Here is a 23,404-nt window from a genome sequence, read left to right as displayed (position 1 = left end):
GTTACTAGTGCTGCCTAGTAAAGCTCCATGCACAGGTGACACTGTGCCCATTTCCAGGCTCAGCCCTTAAGAAAACAGCAGCTTCCACTTCTTGTCTTTCTTCTGGGACGTTGTTACTGTCACCCATTCACCATTCTTGGAGGAAGCACAAGCAGTCATATACATGAAGAGACCACGTGTAAGGTGCTCCAGCTGACAGTCCCAGCAGAAGTCCCCACAACCAGCCAGCATCAATCAGCCACCAGACATGAGTGAAGGAGCCTTCAAATAATTCCAGCCCTCAGCCATAGAACGACAACTGGCTCTCAGGTTATGTCAGCTGATACCACCTGAAGCAGAGACACACATGTCCCTTCACATCCCTGCCCAAATTACTGTCTTAAGTAGCTGAGTTTTGGAGTAATTTGTTATGTAGCAATAGATAAGTGGAAAAAATTCTTCTAGCATTTGTGTGAAGGATAAATTTGTGAGGGAAGAGACCACAGAAAGGCACACTACTTAGGAGCCTGCTGTAGGACAGCAGGCAGTGTGAGACAATGATCCGAACCTTAGCAACAGAAGTCAGCATACAGAGGAGAGAACCGAGTAAAACATCCCTAAGAATTCACATTCGCAGGATGTGGTGACTGGTGGGAAAGGGCCAAAGTGAGGGAAGAGTCATGATAATTCCTGGGTTTGAAGTTTGCTTGTGGGACCGGGTGGAGGCAGTATCATAAATAGGAAACAGAGTGTGAACACAGAGGAGGGACGATAATTAGTTTGGTTTTCAATATGCTGATTTTGGCTGGGCGTGGTGGCTCATGCCTGTAATCCTAGCACTTTGGGAGGCCGAGGCAGGTGGATCACTTGAGGTCAGGAGTTCGAGACCAGCCTGGCCAACACGGTGAAACTCCGTCTCTACTAAAAATACAAAAATTAGCAGATCATGGTGGTGGGTACATATAATCCCAGCTACTAGGGAGGCTGAGGCAGGAGAATCCCTTGAACGTGGGAGATGGAGGTTATAGTGAGCCGAGATCGTGCCACTTCACTCCAGCTTGGGCAAAAGAGGGAAACTCCGTCTCAAAAAAAAAAAAAAAAAAAAAAATATTGACTTTAAGGAGACCATAAAAGAACTACAAACTAAAGAGAAAAGATCTGGGAAACCTTGGCATAGGTGGTGCCTAAAATAAAAAGAATGATTGAGATGTCCTGGGACAGAGTGTAGTGTGAGGAGCCATAGACCAAAGACCCTGGGGAATCTAAGCCTTGGTCCAGATGCCATATCACAGAGTTGCTTTAACATTTTCCTTAATTAACCTAGGCAAAGACTCAGGTGTGGTTGAGACTATGGGTTGCATCTTATGACCGTTCTCTCCTTCTTCTTAAGAAAAACCTTAAATTTAGCTGGGCACACTGCCACCCTGCTGAGACCACATTCCCCAGACTCCCTGGTAGGTAGTAGGCAAGGCCATGTGACTAAATTCTGATGGGAGAGACATGAATGGAAGGGTTCTATGCAACTGCTGAGAAGTTTTCTCAAGTGCGGGAGGGCATGCCCTTTTCAGCCCTTCCCCCACCCTGAGGCCTGGAACACTGACGTTAGCTGGAGCTCTGGCAGACTCCCAGGACCATGATGATGACACCCTAGGGACAGCAGAAGAGAGAAGAGGATAAAGCCCATGCCCCTAATGGTTTCATAGAGGTGCCAGGATGCCTCTCTCTCTCTGTGAGCGCTAAATATACTTCTGATTAAGTCAGTATTAATATATGTGTGTGTGTGTGTGTGTGTGTGTGTGTGTGTAGAAGGTTGAACTTAATCATAACTAATATAATAGGTAAATAAAAGAAAGTGCTCTAGCCTTTTCAAGGTCTTATTCCTGTTAGATTACCAAGCGATTTCAGCATGACATCTTCAAGCCCACAGCTCTACATTCCAATTCCTTTATTAAATACAAAGCCTAGAGATATATTTTCAACATAATTAAGAAACTGGGTTCTCTTTATGGAATACTGTCTCATTCTATGTCATTGCAACCGTCAGCACTTTAGAGGCTAACTGTAAATATAGTGCCTGTAATTTTTAAGGTGCTAATCATAGCAAAATGAATGTAAAGAGTTACCGAAGTGTATTGTTTTACATTTAATTCAATGTAGAGATTAGTATCTTATTATTTCAATATATAACTCTATATAACATGGAAGTTACCTGAGCTAAAAGAGCTGCCATTTCTAATGCCAGATCCTTGTTCAGAGGAAAAAGTCCATTTATGATTTGATCATTTGTCTGATACATTAACAGCAACTTTTCTCTATCAGTCTCTCCACGAGCTTGCACTGAGAAATATAGTCTGTAAAAAAAAAAAAAAAAAGAGTAAATTTCTCATTAAATTATATTCTTACAAAGGAATAAAGTAAAGATAAATCCAGGGGACTGAGATGGGGTTGTTTTAACACAGTACTGTAAGTGGTATGAACTTAGACTATTCCTGTCACTGACTTCTGTTTCTGTTCTATTTAGTACTTCCAGCAAAATAAGAAAAAACTGCTTTGAGGTTGAGGTTGAGGAACTGCTGGAGGTGAGGTTGAATCACGTTAAATGTCAATTGTCTAAATATACCAATGAAAAGACAGAGATTGTCAGAGTGGATAAAATATAAAACCCAACTATATGGTGCTTATAAGAAATCCACTTTAAATTTAATAAAAATACATAAGTAGAAGTAAAGGGATGAAGCAATTTTTTAGGCCTTGAAATACCAAATCCTTAAATGTTCCTGAGGAAGGACCTAAGGCATCAAGCGAAATTAAATATGCCCTCTCTTGCAAGGAATGTATGATACAGGCCTTTATTTCAATGGGCTGTGTAAACCCAGTCTTCAAAACCCTCATGATCCTTCCTGAATACCTTGGACACAGCACGGAAAAGGAAGTGAAGGTTTCAACTCAAAATCACCCCCAAATCAACATCAAATAAGGGGAGGGGAAAAGGTGAGTTTTCTCTGGGAATCTAAAAGATAATATTTATATATGTAAATGTGTTTTGACTTTCTGGCCACAATCTGATAAGCAGCTTTAGGGGCTCAAAAATAGTTTACATGTTATCACTATGACTCGCTGAAACACAACATGGCTTTTGTCTGCCTAGGGAGGTCTTCATCAAATCAGTAACTCGATATATTGACTGTGTCATTTGTTCATATGTGAGATTTGTGGGGCTCTGACTTCAGGCTGCAGATCAGGCACAGGTGCTGTAAGGGCTCTAAACGCTGTGACATTGGGGTGGGTGAGCAACATCTTGACATACCTGAATTCTGCCATGACAACACAGAGGCTGGAAAAGAGAGATTTAGATACACTAGCTGTTAGGTGTGTGCTCAATTGGCTATAACTTTGCATTTTCAGCCTTTTTTCCCCCTACACACTTGAAGGAGAGGACACACCCCTATCATTTACAGTATCTCTCCCAGTAATTCTCTCAAATAGCAGGGAAGGGGAGGGCAGCAGGTCTGAATCTCTGGGCAAGCATGGGTGGGTGTACTTTGTAAAGCTCCTCCTACCCCATGATGCTATTCATTCTTTCCTCTCTACCCGGTTTACAAATCAGAAACATCCTAAGCTCCATTTTAATCTACGATGACTACACCATGACAAATAATGCAGGATTATATTGTTAAACTGGTAGTAGAATACGGCTGGGCAACAGAAACAGATGCCAAATCCAAAGTGATATCAGAAAAGTCATATAAAACAAAGAGAAGAACATTTAAGATGAAAGCCTTCCCTTCTGGCATGCTTACATTGGTATGCATAGCTTATTTTCCCTACTGGAAGTTAGGAAGTATATCATACTCATCACTGTAACCCACTAGAGTTTAGCTAAGTGTTACCACTGGAAGGTTTCGTAATACGGCTAAGGGGAGAAAAAGAACCAAATGGCTACAGGCAAGAAGAGCTTAAGTGCATTTTCTGTTATTCCCGGCAGGCAACACGATTGAGAGGGAAAAAGGAAGCGTCATTAGCAAAAATAAATAAATAAATAATAAATAAATATAATAATAATAAAAAAACAGAGAAAAACTATATTGGACATGAACCATTGACTCAAATCCCTAATGAAACAGTTTGGGCTCCAACAGCTATCCAGGGATTTGGGGAGAATTTGAAGAGGAACAAAAATGACCAAGAAGTCATAAATATCAAATCCGTGGAGCTTGAATAGGAAAGGCACTACAGGAATGTGATCTAAGCCTCTCACAGTATGGCCAGCTTTCAGCTGCTTCCAAATCCTAAAGAGGCTTGGAGCAGACAGAATGGGCTTCTATGACAGCAGGCAAGGCTTGGATTAGCTTGCAGGGGTATTCCCAAATCTCCACCTCCTCACTGCACACCCAGAAAGCTGAATACTGTGGGATGGAAATCACATCACTGTGGACCAGTACCATTAAACAAACACACTGCTTCCAAATTCAGCAGGGCTCTCAGCGCCGCTGGGTAATCCTTTTGTTTGCCCTCAACTGGATCCATATTCATTCTTCAGAGCATTTATTTCCTACTGTTCCCCTTCCCATCCTCTTGTAAACTTACTAGGGGGACAGCCTGCAATCTCTCTCCGTTCACCCTTCCTTCACTCCTCAGTCCACCATGTCTACTGGTTATACTCTAGTAAAACTGCAATTGTTCTCTTCCTGCCTCAGTGGCATCCAACCTCCAGTCATCTGCTCAGAAGTCACCACTCTGCAGTCTTCCTCTATGTCCCTACAACCTCTTGTACATGCACGTCATATTCATGGTAATGACAAATATCTACAAAGCATTTACTATGTGGCAGGCTCTGAACCAAGTGCTTTACAATTGCCAACATTTAATCCTTCAGACAACCCTAGAGGTGGGAATCATTTTGACCTCCATTTCACATACAGGGTACCTGAGGCACAGAGATGTTAAGTGACTTGCTCAGGGCCACATAGTAAGTGGTAGAGCCAGGATTCTAACCCAGGCAGCCTGTCTCCAGCCCATGTTCTTCACTCCTGTGCTACATTCTTCCTGTTATAGCATTGATTGCACTTCTAAGAGTTCATGTCTGCCTCTCCCTATAAACTGGAAGATTCTAAAGGGTAAGGAAACTCTATTCACCTTGGAATTCCCAAGGCTTCAAACAAGGCTTGGCACTGGTAGATGGCACGAATGGACAAATAAATGGTATGTGAGAATGGCTAAGTACAGGAATTTGCCAAAAAAGCCTGAAGAATTCCCTTTCATAGTCTTAGGCAAGTGACTTAACTCTCTAAAGCTTCAGTTACCTCATCTGTGAGATGGAAATAATAATAGAACCTCAAAGAGTTGTAAGGATTATATAAGAATGCATACAAAGAGTTCAGAATAGGGCCTGATGTTAGGTAAATGTTCAACAAATGCAGGTTAGTAGTACTAGTAGTACTAGTAGTAGTATTCTCCAGAGTTCTCTGGAATCACGAGAGTCTCTTTTCTTTTTTGAGATGGAGTCCTGCTCTGTTACAACCCAGACTGGAGTGCAGTGGCATGATCTTGGCTCACCGCAACCTCTGCCTCCTGGGTTCCTGCGATTCTCCTGCCCCAGCCTGCCATGTAGCTGGGACTACAGGCACATGCCACCACGCCCAGCTAATTTTTGTATTTTTAGTAGAGACAAGGTTTCACCAAGTTGACCAGGCTGGTCTTGAACTCCTGACCTCAGGTGATCCGCCCACCTCGGATCCCAAAGTGCTGGGATTACAGGCGTGAGTCACCATGCCCAGTCCACATGAAAGTCTCTTGATCCTGCAATTTTTTTTAGTGTGAACATAGCTAGGAGAAATGGGATAAACTCCATTTCTTGGCTTAAACTTCTTGGCTGTGGCCAGTTTTGTTAAAAACATGCCATGGCTCTTACAACTTCAAAAACACAGTGAGAAATCAAATTAAATAAGAAGCTTAACTGTGAATAGAATTTAAATGTTAGTTGCCAACGATTGTCTATGAGAACAAGTTCAAAACCGATTAATTAGATCTTTCATACCTGAATCTAAATCATTAAAATTCTATCACTTGCTAAGTATCAATTTAAAATTCCATGATAAAGAGGATTGATATTTTAGCTTTGTTTATTACCATGATGCTTGGCAGATGAAGAATCAGGTCCTTGGCTGTGTGACAGGTCACAGCAAGGTTCCCTCCTAACTGTATCACTAGAAATTAGGGCTCATTGTCTAAGCTACTTATAAACACATGCAAAGCATGGCCATGTTTAGAAACAGTACTTTCTCACAGCTGTGGGTATCCAGCCATTTCAGAGTTCTGTTAAAAATTAAGCCTTTCAGTTGAGTTACTTTTTTTCCTGATGTCAAAGACATTGTCATGAGGCTTTATTTTTAAACAAGGTAATCATCATCTGTTATTCACAACTCTTTTTCAAAAAAAAATTTTTTTGAAGAGATTTATTCTGAGTCAAATATGAGTGACCATGGCCTGTGCCACAGACATCAGGAGGTCCTGAGAACACGTGCCCAAGGTGGTCGGGGTGCTGCTTGGTTTTACACATTTTAGGGAGGCATAAGACATCAGTCAAATACACTTAAGAAATCCATTGGTTTGGTCTAGAAAGGCAGAACAACTTGAAGTGAGGACTCCACCACCTCTTATTGCAACCCAGACATTCCTTTCTATTGATCCCAGGTCTTTGGATAAACTCAACCAATTGTCAACCAAAAAATTTTTATTCACGACTCTCTTTGTCCTTCCTTGTGGTGTTTGTTAGACTTGAAGCATTTTTTTAATCTGTTTTTCATATCCAAATTGTATCCAAATTTCACTTTAGTTCCAATCATAGCCATCATCATCAGAGTTGGTATGTATTAAGCATTCATAAGGTTTAGGAATTCATAAGATTTCATAAGCATTCATAAGATTATTAGGAATAGTCTTGGCCAGGCACGGTGGCTCACACCTGTAATCCCAGCACTTTGCGAGGCTGAGGCGGGTGGATCACCTGAGGTCAGGAGTTCGATACCTGCCTGGACAACATGGTGAAACCCTGTTTCTACTAAAAATACAAAAATTAGCTGGGCATGGTGGCAGGCGCTTGTAATCCTAGCTATTCAGGAGGCTGAGGCAGGAGAATCGCTTGAACCTGGGAGGCAGAGGTTGCGGTGAGCCGAGATCGCGCCATTGCACTCCAGTAGCCTGGGCGACAAGAGGGAAGCTCCATCTCAAAAAAAATAAGTAAATAAAAAATAAAATAAAAGAGAATGCCTGAACCTCTTCCTCATAAATGTCTCTGGCAGGCCAGGTCCAGGAGCTGGCTCCTTCCACAAAGGCTGAGGTCAAGAGGCAGGGGCAGCGATGAGGACCTTTAGGTCAGTGCTTCTCAAAACCCAGCACATGGAAGAATTATCTGGAGAGCCGTCAAAACACGGACTCCTGGGCTCCACCCCCAGAAATTCTGACTCAGTGGGTCTGAAGTGGGGCCTAATGATTTGCATTTCTAACATGTTCCACGTGGTCCTGAGGCTGCTAGTGTGGGGCCCACGTTGGGAACTACTGCTCCACATTAAACAGAACTACAATAATAATCTAGAGGGTCCAAGTCTCCTAGCCTGCTGTCCTCACCAAAGGGCCATTGACACATTGATAAAGGTTGCCCTCAAGGGAAACAGGTCCCTCCAGAGGTGATGCCTATTAGATTTCCAATATCTATGCAATATTGCTTATCTCCAGGAATGTATGATTTTAAAACCTTAGATACCAAAGATTAATAGTCACTTTCTTGTTACTTGAACCTCTGGCAAATCATCACAGCTCATTAGCCCCTGAATAAAGAAGCTCCAGTGTTCACAACCACCATTTATTCAGATCAACAGAGTCTGTTCAAATACTGGGTGGCCTTTTAAGTGGCCAACTGGATGAGAGAAGAGTCCAAAATATGAATGTGCCATATTTATTTAATTGATCTCCCTATTAATAAACATGTAAGTGTCTGTCCCAAATTTTTCACAAAAACATTGTCAAAGAATATGACAAAAATATGACAAGGAAGATACTGGGACATACTGGAATACTCTGCCCACTTATCTGGGTATTTCTGTGGGATAGACTATTAGAACAAGAACTTTTAAAGTGGATCAACGGCTATTACATCCTTTATGGTACATAGTGTCTTCAATTCTTACATTCCAATTTTAAGTCTGAACATCTTCCAAAAAGAGGCCTCTGAGTACGACTCCAATAATTCCACCAGGCTCTGGGTCTAACATTTTATAGATTCCTGAATTGACAGGGTATAAGACTCAAATAAAACCAGCAAAATACCATTATTTTGTTATAATTAATGTGAGCTGGTCAGTTAATAGTGTTTATTAAGTACTACCTTTTGCTAATACATGAAAGAAATGAAAATATTTAAAAAGAAAGAAAGGAAATCTGGTTCCTGACTACGTGCCAAAGTACATTACCATTTTATCCGTAGAGATGGTGTGTGCTCTGGATTCTCTGGCATTTTCTCAATTCCTGACACAAGCTGAGCAGCCTCCCTCAACAGGCCTTTGGGCCTTTGAACATTCTTTTCTATGCATTTTGATGTTCCCACTCCCATCTCCCTCTGAACTTGGCGTAAACATCATTTCCTCAGAGGAGTTTCCCGAGGTCTCCCGTCTAGGTCAGGCTCACTGTTGTGTGCCCTCACAGTACCTCTCTCTCCCTTCAGAGAATGTACTGTGTCATTACACACTCATTAGAGTGAGGATATGCCCAACAGTTGTCTTCCTCGCTAACCCGTAGATTCCAAAAGATCAGGGACTGCGTCTGTCTGTATTTATTACAATTTTATTCATAGCATCTAGCTAAGTGATAGGCCTTATAGTTGAAGCTTGGTGAACACCGAGAGAGAGAGAGAGGCAGAAAGAAAGAGAAAAATGAGAATGAAAGACTGAGAAGGAATAAATATGAGTATAAAGAATATATGACTTCCAAAAGACTGAGGCAAACATAGGTATCTCTTCTTTTTATTTATTTATATATATATATATATATATTTTGAGATGGAGTTTTGCTCCGTCGCCCAGGCTGGAGTGCAGTGGCCGGATCTCAGCTCACTGCAAGCTCCACCTCCCGGGTTCACGCCGTTCTCCTGCCTCAGCCTCCCGAGTAGTTGGGAATACAAGCGCCCACCACTGCGCCCGGCTAATTTTTTGCCTTTTTAGTAGAGATGGGGTTTCACCATGTTAGCCAGGATGGTATCAATCTCCTGACCTCGTGATCCACCTGCCTCGGCCTCCCAAAGAAACATAGGTATCTCTTCTTACTACAGATCTGCAGTAGGGTATTAAAGTATTCAGTCTTTATGAAAAATGTAATAATACTGTTAAAGGAAATTATGAAAGTGAAAAATGCATCCTTGTATCAACTACTCTGAGAGAGCAGCTATTTTTTTCCATAGTTTCTATGCTTGTGTGTGTGTGTATTTTTTGTTTGTTTTGAGACAGGGTTTCACTCTGTTGTCCAGGCAGGAGTGTGGAGTGCAGTGGTACAATCATGGCTCACTGCAGTCTCAACCTCCTGGGCTCAGGTGATCCTCCCACCTCAGCTGTCTGAGTAGCTGGGATTACAGGCCCATGCCACCACACCTGGCTAATTTTTGTATTTTTAGTAGAGGTGGGGTTTTGCCATGTTGGCTAGGCAGGTCTCAAACTCCTGACCTATCTGCCCACCTTGGCCTCCCAAAGTGCTGGGATTATAGGCGTGAGCCACCGTGCTCAGCTGAGACCTAGTGTTTCTAATCTTTGTCTAAAAGCATATTTTTATAAAATACAATTCTTTATGACATTAAGAGACTAGAATTAGAAACAAAACTTTACGTGACAAGTTTTTTTCCTATAGAAACAGAGTTATCATTTATAGAAAGACAAACTTACAAATAAATAATTTTTAAGGCATTCAATAGAAAGGTAAATAGTAGGTGCATTATTTGAACATATTGTATACTCACACTTCGGCATCTGGATGCAGTATTACACACCTGTATTATTTGAACATATTGTATACTCATGCTTCGGCATCTGGATGCAGTATTACACACCTGTATTATTTGAACATATTGTATACTCATGCTTCGGCATCTGGATGCGTATTACACACCTGTTTTTGTATGTCAGACGAACAGTCCTTGTACCTTCACATTTTCCAGGCTGCTGTTCTTTGGAAGCCTGTTCCCATTTGGAAATAATGTCACAAATCTAGAAAGGAAGTGGAAAATTGAGATTTACAGTACTTTTCAAATCAACATTTTTCTGAAGACAAGTGTGCTGCAGACTGAAATTTTTCCATTAATATGATCAAACCAAATGTACTCAAGCTTTTTGTTTTCAGCCTCTATGCAGCTCTGAGTTTAGGATGTCATCATAAATTGCTCTTTGGTCCACTTACCCTTTTGGACACACATTAACTCTGGACTGTGGCCATGCATTTTTTACTCAGAAAGGAATCTTAGTGTATGACTGCCTGAAACTGGAAACAAGAAGATTCCAGGGATTTTTTCATGATTCGGTCACTAAAGAAGTAACTTTTTCATCTTCCGAGTTCAAAAAGATTGTAATAAGTAAAGTTATACCAAAGAAATCTGAAATATAATTTATGGAAAGGGTCTAGACCCAGGTCTAGCTATTCGATTTTGGATAACTCATTTCCCTCTCTAGGCCTCAGTTTTTTCATTTGCAAAATAAGTGCATTGTTTCTCTAAGGTCCCTTGTGGTTCTATAATTCTATTTTTTTCTTTTAATTGAGATGGAGTCTCACTGTGCCGCCCAGGCTGAAGTACAGTGGCACGATCTTGGCTCACTACAACCTCTGCCTCCTGGGTTCAAGTGATTCTCCCGCTTCAGCCTCCTGAGTAGCTGAGACTACAGGTACCCGCCACCATGCCTGGTTAATTATTTTTGTATTTTTAGTAGAGACAGCGTTTCACCACGTTGATCAGGCTGGTCTTAAACTCCTGACCTCAAATGATCTGCCTCCCTTAGCCTCCCAAAGTGCTGGGATTACAGGCGTGATCCACCCCACTGGCCTAATTCTATATATATTATTGCCATTACTAAATGGAAGCTCTATTAAAGTTATTTTACTATGATCTGGAAAAGATTCTTTTAAAATCCCTCCTTTTTCATTTCCACAGGTCTGTTTTCTTTCTTTCTTTTCTTTTCTTTTCTTTTTTTTTTTTTTTTGAGACAATCTTGCTCTGTCGCTCAGGCTGGAGTGCAGGGGTGTGATCACGGCTCACTGCAGCCTTGACCTCATGGGCTCAAGAATAGCTGGGACGACAGGCTTGCGGCACCGTGCCTGGCTAATTTTTGTATTTTCAGTAGAGATGGGTTTTTGCCATGCTCCCCAGGCTGGTCTCAAACTCCTGGCCTCAAATGATCCACCTGTCCCGGCCTCCCAAAGTGCTTGGATTACAGATGTAAGCCACTGCACCCGACCACAGGTCTGTTTCCTAAACCATTTTTCATTTCCAGCTCAGGCCTTCCCTAACTCCCAATGCTGAACTTAATCTCCCTCTTTCTGTGCAAAGTTCACAGCACTCTTAAAACTCATCACTTTCAACTCTAGTTCAAGGTTATCTGTGTATAACGTTGCTCTTCCCTAAGCAAATTTTAAGTTCACTGTGGGCAGGGACTATTTCTGGTCCTTTTGTATTCCCCACAGAGTCCAGTCAGCCCCTGAGATAACAATAGTTTGGTAAGAGATAAAACAGTTTAGTAAGTATTGTTAAATAAATGATAAAAAAAAGGAAAGTCATTTTATTAGCACTTCTACATATCTACCCTTAGTCTCCTAATATTTAGAGTATCATTTCCACTACTAACACTTTTCCTCTCTTTAATATGGAATGTATAAATGTAGAGATTGTATATTCAGAATTCTATGAGTTTAACAAAGTCCTGTATTTTTTTTCTTATCGTGGAGATTAGATTGGTTAAATTTTTGGAAAACTCCTAAACTAAACTTCTTGCAAAGTGTACTCTTCTTGTAAAGAGCAGCTTCTTTGCTGTTCATTGGGCTTGGCTCCTAAAAAGGACTTGGTTTCACCTTGATGTTTCCTTGAAGACAGTGCTCTAAATCTCTGCCAGAAGGATCGTCAGTGAACAATGCAAATCCAGACTGCGCTGGTTTCCTCATTCCTGTGTCCTGGTTCAAAGTATTCAAAAATTCTTCCACTGTGGTAGATGCGTCAAAACCAACTACCTAGACAGAAGTAACAAAACAGTTCTCTTAATAAGAAATATATAGTTTCAAACTGAGATTTTGAGGATAAAACAGAGCATGCTTGATGCATGATTAATGATAACATATTTTTCTAGGTGCTTTAACTTTTTTTTCCAAAGCTCCTCTGGAGAAAATTAACAAGGTTACCTCAGCAATTAGCTTGCTGAAGAACTCAAAAATCTTGGCTTCAGCAAACAGACACAAATCTAAAATAGAATGATCAACTGACAGCTATAAATATTTTGCAAAGATATGATGCTTACTCATTAGAAACAAACCAAGAACTATAGTACAATATGCAATCTTTCATCAAATGGAAGAAAATAAACCAGAAATATGTTTAAATAAATGAACACTTTTATGTATTTAATGTTTGTTTCTTTAATAGGCAGTTAAGTATCTGAATTCTGTGATAAAAGGCATATGGTTACAAAGACTAATTGCTAGTTTAGGAACATGTTTGCTTCAATTAATAAGCAAGCATCTAGATCTGAGAATTGGAAGGGCCCAGTGAAGTCTTCCCAGATAATTTCTGAGATTTGGAGATTTTAAAAGAGACTAAAATTGTACACACCCAGTATCAGTAATTATTTCCACACCTAGCAGGTGTACTGATGGGAAAAAGCCCCAACCAAAATGTTTTTGATTTTTCTGTCCATCAGAATCATAATGGCAGTGAAGCCCGTCCCTTATTCAGTTCAATATGGATTTGTTATTAGTGCGAATCCTTTGTAGCAAAACTGTTTCAAAACTCAGCTGTTCTGATAGTAAGTCTAATATATTTTCATGTTTGTCACTGCCAGGTGCTGACAAAAGTAGGCAGAGAAGTCTCTGTTCCCTATAACAGAGGTTGCACATAGGATTGTCGGCTAAGCATATTTTCATCAAGTAACCTACCTGGTATATCCCATTCATGAAGTGCACCGGTATACTAAAGGGCAAAGAATGGTGATAAGGGTTTCGGAGAAGAGTTGAAAGAATTTCCATCCTTGAGGGTCTTGCTTCTCTGTCACCATTTTGTTGCGTTCTTTCTACACAACGCTGGCAGTAAATGGCATATTTTCCAAATTCTGTCCTGTAATACAAAACCTAAGATAAAATCTAAGAATAAATTTAATTGACAACCTAATATATGCAACCATTAAGAAAGCATCCCTTGTACATTATCACAATGTATTAGGCTAATTTTGACAGTAACTTTTTTTGAATGATAATACTAAACTGCTGTAACTTTCCTCAAATTCCAACTTCTTTATTTTTGTAACTGCCTCACTCAAACCTCCCCAAAAAGCATTCTTCATCTTTACTGTATTATTACAGTCACAAGCTGAATTTAAAATTACCAGTCATGTCAATATATAGTGATTTAATATTAACAAATATAAAGAAAGCAATTGCATGAAGAATAGTAGAGAGTAACCTATAAAAACATGTTACAGCAGAATTCTCTTCTGAAGAACATGGTGGTTAATGCTTGACCACTAAACAAGGTAAAAAAAAAAAAAAAAGAAAAAGAAAATGCTTTCAGGCCAGGTGTGGTGGTTCCTGCCTGTAATCCTAGCACTTTGGGAGGTTGAGGCGGGCAGATCACCTGAGGTCAGGAGTTCGAGACCAGCCTCGTCAACATGGTGAAATCCTGTCTTTATTAAAAATACAAAAAATTAGGCAGGTATGGTGGCACACGCATGTAGTCCCAGCTACTTGGGAGGCTGAGGCAGGAGAATCACTTGAACCTTGGAGATGGAGGTTGCAGTGAGCAAAGAATGTGCCACTGTACTCCAGCCTAGGTGACAGAGCGAGACCCTGTCTCAAAAAAAAAAAAAAAAAAAGAAAATCCTCAAACAAAAATAAAAATGTTTTCTTTCTTTATTCTATAAAAAACACTGCATTTGTTAGAAAATGTTAAGCATTAGACAAACTCATTTGAGTAAATAAATGTAAAAGTTGGATAGAGATCTTATTTGCCCTTGTTTGTTATACATAAATTTTACTGCTTATTCAAGCAGATTGATAACACCTGTCAAATATGTTTGTATTCAAGTGCCCTGTAGGCAGATCCTTGTCTAGGGGCTCCTCAATGACTGCAACTGAAATGACATGATCTTGATCACAGATGACCTTGATCACAGAGGCCCCAAAATGTATTATGAACTGTAGAATATTTTCCTATTGCTTCCAAGTTCGGTTTGTTTGTTTGTTTCTTTTACTGTGTTTGTTTTAGTCCAGGAGTTTATTTAAGCAACCTGACGCAAACCTCTTGGTGGACAAAATGACCCTGGATGAGCCTTGGCTGAGTGACCTGGGTCCCAGAGTAAGAAAGCCATTCTGGAAGTTGAAATTTAAATGTGTTTTTCAAAGGAGTAACAATTCTGAAGTAACTCAAATACATCCAATTAGAAAAGGAGGGAAGACCATGGGGGAAATTGTTCACATAAAAGAATTTAATGTGGAGAAAAATAGTAAAAGGGAAAACTAAGGAAACAAAATAGTTGCTTTTATTGAATGAACACCCACTAATGCTAAGTCATTCATACTTGCGATGCAAATACACTTTTCACTTAAAAATACTCTCTGTCAGTTTTTCAAGTATTTATTGCAATCTTCCCTAAGAGATTTAACATAACAAAGGAAGTATTTTCCTAGTTCCACATTAATAACCAAAGGCTTCCTGTACCAATATTTGTTTCATACATTCTTCTAAAAATGTACCTGGCAGATCATTAGATACTTATGATTTATCGTAGACTTTCAGAGACCACATAAACAGTTCAGCTGGCTAGTATGCTGCACACCTGGAATCTGCATTCCTCTTTAGGTGAAGCCTGAGGAGCCACAGGAAAGGATGATGGGGAAGGAAGAGCCCAACGCAGAGCGCCAAGAGCTGCCAGCCCTGGGCAGGAAGAAGCACCATAGGTTAGATACCACGTGCCAGTCAGAGATCCACATCAGAGTGAGTGTAATGGGCTCATGACAGTCTCTTTTAACCCAAAAACGTTTTGTTTCTTTCACATATGCATGATCTGTTTACAGCATTTATTATAGGTTAAAAACAAAAAACTCTACATTGGGTCAGATCTATGATCCATCTAGTTGTGTATATGGTTATCTACAACAGAGGAACCAAGGCACAAGCAGACGTGGTGCTCCTTTTTGACATCACACTCAAAGATTAGAAACATTGTTTCTTTTTTGTTCACTTATGTATTAACTCATTCATTGAAATACAAGTAATAGTTTTGAAAAAGGCAGATTGCAAAACAGTAAAAAACACATGCCCTAAATCAAAACCAAGCTACCTACACATACATATGTATCTACATACATAAATAAGGGACAAGTATAAAAATATTAACGGAGGTTATCTTTAGGTAACAGCAATATATGTGATTTTTATTTTTCCTTTGCTCTGTTCTGTATTCTCCTTTCTATATTTTTTTGAGGAAGTATAAAACATGTTACAGCAGAATTCTCTTCTGAAGAACATGGTGGTTAATGCTCGACCACTAAACAAGGTAAAAAAATGTCTTCAAACAACAACAACAAAATTTTTATTTCTTTATCCTATAAAGCACTGCATTTGTTAAAAAATGTTAAGCATTAGACAAACTCTTTAGAGTACATAAATGTAAAAGTAGGATACAGATCTTCTTTGTCCTTGTTTGTTATATATAATTTGCAGTCATTTTTAAAACCTTATATTAAAAAAGAGGGAGAAATAGGCATTGTCCCTGCCCTTAAGGAGCCTACAGTCTAGTAGGAGACAGTTATATATGTAAACAGTAAATTATAATACATGGTATTATATTTGGTATAATACCATGTATTAACTTTTTAAAGCATAACCAATGGAAGGAATGACTAACTTCTTGTGGAGTCAGAGAAGGGATCACAGGGAATATGTTGCTTGGGCTGGGCTATAAAGTCTATGGGAGGGAAGGAAGAGGAGGGATCCAGGTAACAGGAATACCATCAGGTGCAAGGTGGAGAATATTGCAAAGGCGGAGTGTGTTTGAAGGATGGGGCGTATTTATTCATTCACTGTCTGCTGGAGGCAGGAAGTGGAGAAGGAGGGGCCAGTGGTGCCAGATTATGGTGTTCTTGATGCAGATGAAGCTTAAGCTTCAGATTCCCTCTTGGGCACAGGTCCTGGGAAAGGCCTAATATTAACTGTGTTTACATGGTCATATGATTTCTAAAATGTGCAAAAGTAATCCATTTTCAAGTCTTTGTCTTAAAGAGCATTTCCCAAACTGTATAAGCTTCAAGTCTCACAAACCTGGATCCAACCCTGAGAGTCCTATATGCTAAGGTAAGAAATTCCTGATTTATCCTGTGGCTAACAGGGAGTCAAAACACAAAGATAAAAACAGGTGTTCATTGAAGAGTAAACACAGATGACTACCAAACACCTGAAAAATGTATTTAACTGCACTAATAAAGGAAAGCATCCTGATTCAATAGTGAAATAACATTTTTTACCTGTTAAGAATTTAAAATATACTGAATGTTGTTGAAGATATAAGAAAATTCTAAAAATGAGTTCAAAGGAATTTGCTGGACCTGTCCACAAGATTTAGGTTCCTAGTGGGTGCGGTGGCTCACGCCTGTAATCCCAGTACTTTGGGAGGCCGGGGTGGGTGGATCACCTGAGGTCAGGAGTTCAAGGCCACCCTGATCAACATGGTGAAACCCCATCTCTACTAAAAATACAAAATTAGCCACGAGTGTTGGCACATGCCTGTAATCTCAGTCACTTGGGAGGCTGAGACAGGAGAATTGCTGAACCCGGGAGGTAGAAGTTGCAGTGAGCCGAGATTGTGCCATTGCACTCCAGCCTGGGCAATAAGAGTGAAACTCCATCTCATTTAGGTTCAAAGATGTCTACTGCAGAGGTATGTATTATAGAAAAAATTTGAGGCCGGGCGCGGTGGCTCAAGCCTGTAATCCCAGCACTTTGGGAGGCCGAGACGGGCGGATCACGAGTTCAGGAGATCGAGACCATCCTGGCTAACACGGTGAAACCCCGTCTCTACTAAAATACAAAAAAAATTAGCCGGGCGAGGTGGCGGGCGCCTGTAGTCCCAGCTACTCGGGAGGCTGAGGCAGGAGAATGGCGTGAACCCGGGAGGCGGGGCTTGCAGTGAGCTGAGATCCGGCCACTGCACTCCAGCCTGGGCAACAGAGCCACACTCTGTCTCAAAAAAAAAAAAAAAAGAAAAAATTTGGAAAAACCTAAATGTATAGTACTTAATGTTAACATGACCATTAATGTTTTGAAGAATGTCTAAGGATACAGGGGAAATGATTATTTTCTAGTTTAAAAAAGTAGTATACACACTGTAATGCCAGCAATATAAAAATCTGTGAGTGTGCACACACCAACATACATACATGTATATATAAACATATAAATATATAAATAAACCAAAAAGGTAGACATCAAAATATTAATACCTATTTTTCCTTCTGCACTTTTTGTGTTCTCCAAATGTCTATGCTGAATGTGTATCATTCTTACAATCAGAAAAACAGTATCACTTTAAATTGCATGTATATGTATCAATATCAATATCTACCTGCAATGGTCCTGGTTGATTCTGTGGCTGTCTTCGTCTTGTCTGTTTAATAAGCTGACAGCAAATTTCATTCTGCAGCTCAGGATGTGTCAGGCAGATTTGCAAAGCACTCTGGGCTAGAGATATGTGGTAATCAATTGCAGGAGAGTCAACTGCAGCATTTATAAAAAGCTGGCAGGTCTGAATTAAACAAAAACAGATATATTCAAGGTGAGGAGTGAGTAGATTTATTCTGCATGAATTATATTGATTCTCTTTTCAGCAGTAGTTTTTGTTTAAAATGATGGAAAAGGATATATTATGATAACACTAATCAAAAGAAATCTGGAATCGCTACAATAATAGCAGACAAAGTAGATTTCAGAGCAAGGAATTCTGCCAGAGATAAAGAGGGTCATTTTATAATGATAGAGGGGTCAGTTCATCTAGAAGACATAACAGTCCTAAACATCTACATACTTATTAACAGAGCTTCCAAATACATGTGAATCTCATCCAGTGTATTTTTCATTTTAGTCATTGCATTTTTCATCTCTAAAAATTCAATTTGAGTCTTTTAAATCTCTTCTCTTACTCTTCTTAAAATGCTCATGCTTTCCTCTACCTTCCTGAACACGTGAAGTATGGTGGCCAGTCTCCAAAGTGGTCCTCCGTGAGCTCCACATCCTGACATTCAGATCCGTAGGTAATCCCCTCCTGTATTCTACCAGTGTTGGTCTGTGTGAACGGTAGAATGTGGCATGCCATTTCTAAGATTAGCTTATAAAAAACAATGCACTTCCATCTTGGTCACTCTCTCTCTTTCCCCGTTAGATCATTTGCTCTGGGGAAGGCAGCTGCCATGTCTTGAGCAGTCATTTGGAGAGGTCCATGTAGTGAGGAATTGAGGCTTCTTTGCCAACAGCCACGTGAGAGAGTTTGGAATCCTCTAGCCCCATTCCAATCTTCAGATGCCTGCTGCCCCCGCTGACAGCTTGATGGTACCATCAGGAGACTATGAGTCAGAACCACCCAGCTAAACTGCTTCCAGATTCCTGACCCTTCAAAACTGTGTGAAATACCAAATGTTGTAAGTCACTAAGTGTTGGGGAAATGGTAAATGTAACAATAGACAACAGATACACAGAGATGTCCTTATCTACCATCACCTGCATCATTTCTAGATATGTTTCTATGATTACTTTTTCTTACCCATTGTATGTCATACTTGATCTGATTCTCTGTATGCCTGGTGATCTTTGACTGGATGCAGACATTGTAAATGTTATATTCTTGGGCACTGGACTTTTTGGGATGCTTTAAATAGTTTTTAGTTTTGCTCTCAGATGATAGTTAAATTACTTGGAAACGGTTTGATTCTTCCAAGGTCTCTTTTAAGTTTCTTAGAGTGGACCAGAACAGCCTTATATTTAGTACTATCTGGGCCCCATTCCAGAGGCAATCACCTTCTGTGCACTCTATTTGATGTCCAGCGTATCAGAGATTTTTCCATTCTAGAAGATGGGAAAACTATTTCCAGCTCTGTGTGAGCTGGAATGTTTTTGCCTGTGTCTTTCTGTCCTCAGCCTCAGGTACTTTCCTCAAACACACACATGCTTATCAGTTCTCAGATGAAAACTCAAATCTCCAGAGCTTTCCCTCCCTCCCTCTCTTTAGCTCTCTCCTCTCAGCCCTGTTTTTGTTTGTTTGTTTGTTTGTTTGTTTGTTTTGAGATGGAGTCTTGCTCTGTTACCCAGGCTGGAGTGCAGAGCTCAGTGCAACCTCTGCCTCTTGGGTTCAAGTGATTCTCCTACCTCAGCCTCCCGAGTAGCTGAGATTACAGGCACCAACCACCACACCTGGCTACTTTTTGTATTTTTAGTAGAGACGGAGTTTCCGCATGTTAACCAGGCTGGTCTTGGACTCCTGATCTCAGGTGATCCGCCCATCTCAGTCTCCCAAAGTGCTGGGGTTACAGGGTGAGCCACCGTGCCCGATCAGCCCCGTGAAGTCTACCTTGGCCTTCTCAAATTCTGAACTCTGTCTTCACAACTCAGGAAGACTGCCAGGCTCTATTTGGGTGCTCCCTCTCTGCACAGCAGTCTTGAATCTCTCCAGACAGTAAGCTGCAGCAATCATAGAGCTTATGTCATTAGTTTTCTGAAGAATCTGTCCTGCACTGCCTGCGTTCAATGTCTAAAAACCACTGGCAGGGCAAATCCAGTCCTGTAACTTCATCATGGCCCAAAGTAGTTCTTCCTTTCTGTCTTCTAACTGGTTGTTGCTTGCACACATAAAAGCGTTTGTTTTTTGCTTATTTTGTACCTCTCACTATCTTATCAAATTCTCTTTTCGTGTGTAGCAGTTTTTTAGTTTGTTCTTTTGGGTTTTCTAGGTATACAAATATGCCATCTGTAAATATTTTTATTTACTGCCTAATTATATAGGTTAGTTCTCTAACAGAATATCAAATAATAATAATAATGACAAACCTTATATAATTTATACTTTAATTGAAAAATTTTAAAAATAATGGGGCACATCTTTGTCTTTTTCTCACTTTAGTGGAAACGTTTCCAAAATTTCTCCATAAAGCATGATGCTTGCTTTAAGCTAAAACAGGAATATTTTGTCATGTTAAAGAAGTATATATGTATTGCTATCTATAAGTGTTAAATTTGTCAAATGCCTTTTCAGCATCTACAGATATGATTATCTCCCTAACAGTAAGTAATATTAATAGATATCCTAATACTTAGCCATCCTTAATTTCCTAGAAGAAATCCCTTTCAGTCATGATTTAACATTTTTTAACATTAAAAAATGTTATCGACACATAATAGCTGCATATATTAATGGAGTATATGAGTTTTTTGATACATGCATGCAACATGTAATCAAATCAAATCAAGGGAATGGGATATCCACTACCTCTAACATTTATAATTTCTTTGTGTTGGGAACATTCCAAATGTTCTCTTCTAAGCATTTTGAAATACACTCTAAGTTCTTGTTAACTATAGTTGCCCTACTGTGCTGTTGAACACTAGAACTTATTCTTTTTATATAAATGTATTTTTGTACCTATTAACCAACCTCCTTTCATCCCTCCACCCCCTACTACCCAGCCTCTGGTAACCACCATTCTATTTTACCATCTACCTCTATGAAATCCACTTTTTTAGCTTCCACCTATGAGTGAAAACATGAGATGTTTGTCTTTCTGTGCTTGGCTTATTTTACTTAACATAACGTTCTCCAATTCCATCTATTTCCATCTGTGTTGCTGCAAATGACAGGGCTTTGTTTTTCTCAATGGCTGAATAATATTCCATTGTGTATATATACTACATTTTCTTTCTTTTTTTTTTTTTTTTTTGTTGAGACAGAGTCTTGCTCTGTCACCCAGGCTGGAGTGCAGTGGCACGATCTCGACTCACTACAACCTCCACCTCCCAGGTTCAAGTGATTCTTGTGCCTCAGCCTCCCTAGTAGCTGGGATTACAGGCATGCGCCACCACGCCCAGTTAATTGTTGTATTTTTAGTAGAGATGTGGTTTACCCATGTTGGCCAGGCTGGTCTCAAACTCCTGGCCTCAAGTGATCTGGCTGCCTTGGCCTCCCAAAGTGCTAGGATTACAGGCCTGAGCCACTGGCCCGGCCTATCTTTATCCATTCATCTACTGATGAACACTTAGGTTGATTCCATATATCAGTTCTTGTGAACAGTGCTACAGTAAATATAGGAATGCAGATATCTCTTCAATATACTGATTTCCTTTCATTTGGATATACTCCCAGTGAGACTGCTAGATCACATGGTAGTTCTATTTTTAGTTTTTTGAGGAACCTCCACACTGTTTTCCAAAGTTGCTGTACTAATTTATATTCCTACCAATGGTGTATGAGTTTTCCTCTTTCTCTGCATCCTTGACAGCATTTATTATTTTCTGTCTTTTTGATAACAGCCATTTTAACTGGGGTCAGATATTTCATTATGATGTTGATTTGCATTTCCCTGATGATTAGCAATGCTTAGCATTGATTCATATACTTGTTGGCCATTTGAGTGTCTTCTTTTGAGAAATGTCTATTGAGATCTTTTGCCCATTTTAAAATTGGATTATTTGTTTTTTGCTATTGAGTTGAGTGATTTAATATTCTTAAAATGATGCTGGATTCTGATTGCTAATATTTTATTATTTTTGTACAATCTTTGCTGCACTCTTGTATGAAAGTGATACTTATTTAACAAAGAGAATATGGTGATATAATGATCGAGGATTGCTTCAAAATAATCCAAAGTTAGGGTACAGTGGGGAATGGGAGAATAAAACAAAATTGGCCATGTGTTGATGACTGCGGATCTGAAAGACGGGCACTTTAGGCCTCATTGTAATATTCTCTCTACTCATATATGTTGGAAATTGTCCCAAGTAAAAAGTAAAAGAAAAAATTGAATTTGGAAAATTTCTTTCTTTTTCTATGCTTTGGGACAATTTAAACAGCATTGAAATTATCTACACATAAAGTTTGGTAAACTCCTCTGTTTAGATTTTCCTTTTCCTGTGGAATCAATTTTGGTCATTTATATTTTCTTATAAAATTGGCCATGTCATCTAGATTTTCAAATATATTTGTGTAGTCTTTCTTGATTTAGGTATTGGTGTACTCTACAGGTGGATATTTTTAAACTTTCCATTATAGAAATTTTAAAAATGTGTAAAAGTAGAGAACAGCATAATAATCACCTATGTACCCATCACCCAGTGTCAATAATTATCAGCATTTTGCCAAACTTCACCACCTCCCCACCTCTACTTTCTTTTCCTCTGGGGTATTTTAATGTATATCATATTACTTTATTACTTTACCAATAAATACTTCAGGCTGGATGTCCAGTTGATAAAGATTTTTTCTATAGCCATCCATGACCCTGCAATTAACAATAACTCCATACATAATATTATCTAATAAACAAATAGATTTTTTGAGATGGGAGAAACTTAGGCAAGACAAAGCCAAAAGAAAGAGATTGAGCTCCAAGAGACTAGGGGAAAATGAAGTACCAAGATCCTGGTGTAGAGTCCAGACTTGGAAACACAGAAGATCCACCATATTCTGAGGCTGGAGGAGTGGAGGAGAAAAGAGATGAAAGATTGTCTGTTAAGTGGAGGGCTTTTTTCTTTTTCTTTTTCTTTTTTTTCTTTTTTGAGACGGAGTCTTGCTCTGCCACTCAGGATGGAGTGCAGTGGCGTGATCTCGGCTCACTGCAAACTCCACCCCCTACGTTCATGCGATTCTCCTGCCTCAGCCTCCCAAGTAACTGGGACTACAGGCACGTGCCATCACGCCCGGCTAATTTCTGTATTTTTTTAGCAAAGACGGGGTTTCACCATGTTAGCCAGGATGGTCTTGATATCCTGACCTCATCAGCTGCCCGCCTCGGCCTCCCAAAGTGCTGGGATTACAGGCGTGAGCCACCGTGTCCAGCTGCAAGGGGAGGGCTTTGAAGTGGTCATGTCATGTCTGATGTCCTCTAACTTTCTCACTGAAATAGAAGGTAAGTTTCTCTGCTGTATTCTTAAGTAGAGAGT

General features: G+C 39.8%; 1 protein-coding gene across 1 annotated transcript in view; it reads right to left on the bottom strand.

Moving 5' to 3' along the window:
• The window catches only part of PLEKHH2 (pleckstrin homology, MyTH4 and FERM domain containing H2), a 114,279-nt gene that overhangs the window by 13,453 nt on the left and 77,422 nt on the right, over positions 1-23,404 (bottom strand). Inside the window, exons 19-24 of the mRNA XM_025354654.1 lie at positions 17,829-18,008; positions 15,045-15,142; positions 13,150-13,327; positions 12,076-12,231; positions 10,129-10,226; positions 2,189-2,330 (exon numbers count right to left, since the gene is read on the bottom strand). Of these exons, the coding sequence (XP_025210439.1) occupies positions 2,189-2,330; positions 10,129-10,226; positions 12,076-12,231; positions 13,150-13,327; positions 15,045-15,142; positions 17,829-18,008 (852 nt within the window). The remainder of the gene's footprint in view (positions 1-2,188; positions 2,331-10,128; positions 10,227-12,075; positions 12,232-13,149; positions 13,328-15,044; positions 15,143-17,828; positions 18,009-23,404) is intronic.

Source organism: Theropithecus gelada, chromosome 13 (genome assembly GCF_003255815.1).
Source record: "Theropithecus gelada isolate Dixy chromosome 13, Tgel_1.0, whole genome shotgun sequence".
Taxonomy (NCBI): domain Eukaryota; kingdom Metazoa; phylum Chordata; class Mammalia; order Primates; family Cercopithecidae; genus Theropithecus; species Theropithecus gelada.
This window is presented reverse-complemented; position numbering and strand designations above follow the sequence as displayed.